Here is a 5000-nt window from a genome sequence, read left to right as displayed (position 1 = left end):
CCCTATACCCTCGTCCATGCAGGTTGTCATGGCGGCGTAGGTCAAGCGACGTTCATCTTCGAATAAATCGCGTAGCGGCTCCTTGTACTCTTCTGGGACTTCCAGTGGAGCGTGTGGTGCTTGGTAGGAAAGAAATAGAAAAAGAGACTGAAGAAAGAAAGAAAAGATTTATTTCCATGATTAATATCGGATATAATATATTTTTAGATCACTCATATATACAAACAAGTTACAAATTGGATAGTCGAACTAGAAACTGTACTTGAAGCTTTGACTTACTTGTGAAATGAAAAATAAATTAAAACATTCAGAAAATAGCAATTGTCGAAAGAACAACTTTGGGTAACATAATTTAATATTGAAGAAATTTTTAAACCGAATATATTGTTAAATATCTTTTATTAGTTTTTATTAGTTTAGTTTAGAATTATTTATTATGATCAAAATTTTAAACCTGACTTCTATGTATTTCAGTGAGATTGGATGGCATTTTTATTTGTTTTGGGGTTAAGCCTACTAAATTGAACAAAAATGAATAAATAAATGAATCTCGACAGGTCTTGAATAGACAACATTAGGAAAAAGACTAGAATTGAACTAAACATATCATATTATTATCATTATATTATTATTATTATTATTATTATTATTATTATTATTATTATTATTATTATTAGTATTATTATTCTGTTGTTAATTAAGAGATATTACAGTAAAATCAAGTAAATTTTCTTATATGAAGTATTATATATAAGATCGGTAACAGAACAATTGAACAAGTACAGCATTTTTTTACCTTGGCCATTTAATCACAAGTGATGGTAGAAATGAAAGAGAAATTAACAAACGAATTGAAATATCTGGAGACTCATTCACTGCAATGAACTTTGTGTTTATATTTTTAAAAAGCATATCTCTGGAAACATGAAAACGTATTATAATGGTACATTTGGTCTACTACTGTATTCTGTATTGTGTGGAAACATGGACCGTCACCAATAAAATCATGCAGAAACTAGAGCTTTTGAAATGTGGGTATATTGGAGGATGTTGACAGTATGTTGGGATTGACAAGATTCCGAATACAGAAATCCTGCAGCGGATGAATACACAAGGAGTACATTTAAATATAATAAAAACAAGAAAACAAAGATATTTTGGCCACCTTATCAGAAAAGATGGATTCTATGGATTATTATATGAAGGCCACAATGGCAGTAAGGGAAGTCGGAGCAGGAAACAGTGAAATTGGTACACAAATATCACTGGGTCATCATGTCTTATTTAGAGACAGTGAGGAGAGTGTTGAATAGACACGAGTGGAGCGTCATTGACTCCAACCCTCAACAAGATTTGCCATTTTCTCCTTATTTCTATCAAAATAGGCTCGATCACTGTTAATTTAAATTGCATATATGCAGCCTACCTCATCATCCGGATGATTGTTTATAATGTCGATAGCTTTGTCTGTGAATAAATGAGTTGAGTAAGTTCCGTTTTCATTCCAGATTGGCTCATCATTCAGTCTTAAATCTAGTTGCCCTTTTGGTGTATCATGCGAGAAGAAGTATTCACCCCCTTGTAAGAAACCTGATAATGTTTAAAAAACATAGAACGGTCACTCTATAGTGTGCATACCTCCAGTGGCGCCTAGAGGTTTTGGAGCCCAGGGGCAAGAGTAGAAAATTGCGCCCCCTTCCCCCAATTATAAATATAATATAAAGATAAGCACTGTTCTAGCTCTCATATACACTGTAGTAGAAGTAGGTTCTTTCCTACCAGGGCTGGCGTCAGGATTTGCCTGACGGGGGTGGGGGTGGGGGGCGATGCCCCACCGAGGGGAAGATTTTCTGACGAGAGCAAACAGGGAGTGGTCGAGCGTTGCTTAAAATGTTCCGAAGGTGGTCTAGAGGTGAGAAGCCTCCGCAAATTGTTGACAATTTATGGGTTTCAAAGGCTCATTTAATCGATTTTAGAGTCTACTAAGATGTACAAAATACATTAAAAAAAACTTCTCTCCGACGAATTATGGTTTTTCTCCCCGCCGAATTATGGTTTTTCTCCCCGACCGGGGGAGGGGGAGGGGAAGCTAACCCTGAAGGGCCCTGCACCCCCAGGTCGCGCCACCCCTGTTTCTTACTACTGAAACTGCATTACGATGTTCGGAACTTTGTATACAACTTTACCATTATCCTAATTTGTAAGGTTGTATTTATCTCATACAGCTTAGTATTCTTATTGTCTCGTAAGTTGCTGTATTTGTAACATTTTTTAAAATGAATTTTGCGTGCTTTTGCATCTGCAAATAAGTTAATAACATGATCAAAGTTAGCAATGTTGTCCGCTTCATCGCGCTCAATAATAAGGAGTGCCAAAGCAGATATGTCACACTTGTCCCATCGTGGCCCTGAGATATGGTGAGATGAGCTTTTGTTCTGTAGTCATTACAGAATAGGATAAAAAAAAGAGAGAAAATGCTTGAAATTGACTGAAAAGAAATCACAATCTATAAAATTTGCCAATAAAAACAACTACATTCAGATTTTTTTTTATTATTAACTAGAAAATATTCATGCCTGACGACATACATCTATTTCATCATGCTTTTCTAAAAAGTGTTTTTTTTTAATTCTCATTCTCCCATTGCAGCGCCCCTCCCAAACCTGGCGCCCGGGGCACGTGCCCCCCCCCCCCCCCCCTTGACCCGCTAGCTACGCCACTGCATACCTCCACCTGTGCCAAAAAAAAATCGGACTTCCCGTGACCCTGACCTTTGAGCTTTTAACCTAAAATGACACAGAACTTGAAATCACATTAAAAACCTTGTGAGGAGCGGTACCGGTACATAATGGTTTAAGGAAGAGGTAATAACCCATTTCGTCTGGACTGAGCATGACCATATCAAGTTTGATCGAAATAAACAAACATACACACAACATAGGTTTATGTTGATTGATCTTGCATAGGGGGAGGATTGTAGTAAATCTATAAATGTTAGCTTAATAATCTCAGATTGCACGTGCGTACAGTCAAATTCTTGTGAACTCGAGAGGGAAACAAATTTTTACTTTTGACAATATTTTACGCATGCATAGGCCTATAAGCCATTTTGCAATTTCAACCTGAAGTGAACTGCTAAACAACGGCTAAGTGGCAGCATGGAGGTGGTGGCAGCGAGTTCGAGCCAGGGGTGGCATCAGCGGGGGGCCGGGGGCAGAGCTGCCCCCCCCCCCACCTCGTCGGGGAGAAAAAGCACAATTTGTCGGGGAGAAAAAAGAATTATATATATTTTCTACATATTAGTAGACTATAAAATCGATTAAATAAGCCTTTGAAACCCCTAAATTGCCAAACTTTTTTCTAGGGCTTCGCCTCCAGGACCACTTTCTATACCTTTTAATCGAAGCTCGACCACGCCAATTCACTCCCACGTTTTCGTCGGGGACATCGCCCCCCCCCCCCCACCCCCCGTCGGGCAAATCCTGGCGCCACCCCTGGTCCGAGCGAAAACGATCGCCCACCTGTTCCATGCCACAGTCTGGTAAATTGTTTTCAAATGGCATTCTGACAGAATTAATTATGTACCACATAACATTATTTTGTATACACAGTACATTGGCCTATATGTTCTGTATCCACACAACTATTTTTGTTTATAGAATTATTTTCCACACGAAACAGAATTTATTTTGTACCACAAAATTGTTATTTCTTATCTTTTTCTTTCGTCTATAGGGTATAAACAAATTGATATTGATATTGATATTAAAAATTATGGTCCTCTTTAAAGAGCATGATGATGATGATGATGATGATTATGATGATGATGATAATAATGATGATAAATAACAGTGATGGTATTTTTAATACGAATATTTAATAATTACAGTTTTGAATTAAAAACTTTACCGTAGAATGTGTCGAATCCCCTATAGTGGGGAAGACAATCGTGTTTGTAATGGCCAAGATGCCATTTACCAACTAAATGTGTTGCGTACCCAGCTTCCTTCAACTTCTGTGCTAGGGTGATTTCGTCGAGTGGTAGACAAGCAGGTTGATCAGGCTCCAGAACACCATGTTGTAGACCAGTTCGAATCTAAATGCAATGTTAACTTTGTTATAAAATATAGAATTATAAATACTGGTAACGTCCGTTTATTGAAATGAAATACCATATACAAGGTAAAACCAGGGAGGTAAAACTATTCCCCGCCGGACACCATCCTGGTATTTCTGAGTCGTGGTTTCGTGACCATTATGAATTATATATTAGGCTTAACCGTACTTAACTAAAAACTAAAATAGGCCTTCTATGGTAGAAAACTATTCCCCGCCGGACACCAATCCGGTATTTCAAGGTTTCGGGGTTCAGTAAAAATGACAGCGTGTACATGTACTGTTGACTGCACTTTACGTCTGAAATCAATGTGCATTTCTTTTGTTTTATTGACGTTCAGAACAAGGTCATTATCGTCACACCACTGAGACAGTTAAGACACATAATTATATTGTTCTATTTACATGAATTTCGATAGCTTTGAACCCCCTAGGATCGATGCCGCGTACCCCATAAAATAATCTAGCATACTAGTTAATTCCAGTCTTTTAAAGAAGCTATAATGTATTCTTTACTTTATTTTCAAAGCTTTACAAACATTTCAAACGAAATCAATGATTACAAATGCCTTTGTCTAAAATCGTAGGCCATGCGAGATGGTTGTTATATGTTAAATTATTGAATATAGACTTACTGAATATCTTCCTGTCAATAGTTCACCCCTGGTTGGCGTACAAACTCTCTGAACATAGTAGTTCTCCAGCTTCACACCCTCTCTTGCTAATTCATCCATTACTGGAGTTGGAAACTTGGAACCGTGATACCCAATGTCTCTATAACCGTGGTCGTCCGACATGATGAATATAACATGAGGTCTGGGCTTGGCTTTCGCGTGGGCAAGATAGGGGCAACAAAAGATGACGAATATGCTTAGGAGCAAGAC

The 5000-nt window shown here is 37.8% G+C and overlaps 1 protein-coding gene across 1 annotated transcript in view; it reads right to left on the bottom strand.

The window, feature by feature from the left end:
- The window catches only part of LOC117122520 (arylsulfatase B-like), a gene marked incomplete at its 5' end in the record, with an annotated part of 7576 nt that extends 2582 nt beyond the window's left edge, over positions 1-4994 (bottom strand). Inside the window, 4 exons of the mRNA XM_033268106.1 lie at positions 4-147; positions 1427-1590; positions 3910-4096; positions 4752-4994. Coding sequence (XP_033123997.1) covers positions 4-147; positions 1427-1590; positions 3910-4096; positions 4752-4994 — 738 coding nt within the window. The remainder of the gene's footprint in view (positions 1-3; positions 148-1426; positions 1591-3909; positions 4097-4751) is intronic.
- Positions 4995-5000: the final 6 nt, after the last annotated feature.

Source organism: Anneissia japonica, unplaced genomic scaffold (genome assembly GCF_011630105.1).
Source record: "Anneissia japonica isolate Jap-2015-1 unplaced genomic scaffold, ASM1163010v1 scaffold1889_len2455224_cov183, whole genome shotgun sequence".
NCBI classification, from domain to species: domain Eukaryota; kingdom Metazoa; phylum Echinodermata; class Crinoidea; order Comatulida; family Comatulidae; genus Anneissia; species Anneissia japonica.
This window is presented reverse-complemented; position numbering and strand designations above follow the sequence as displayed.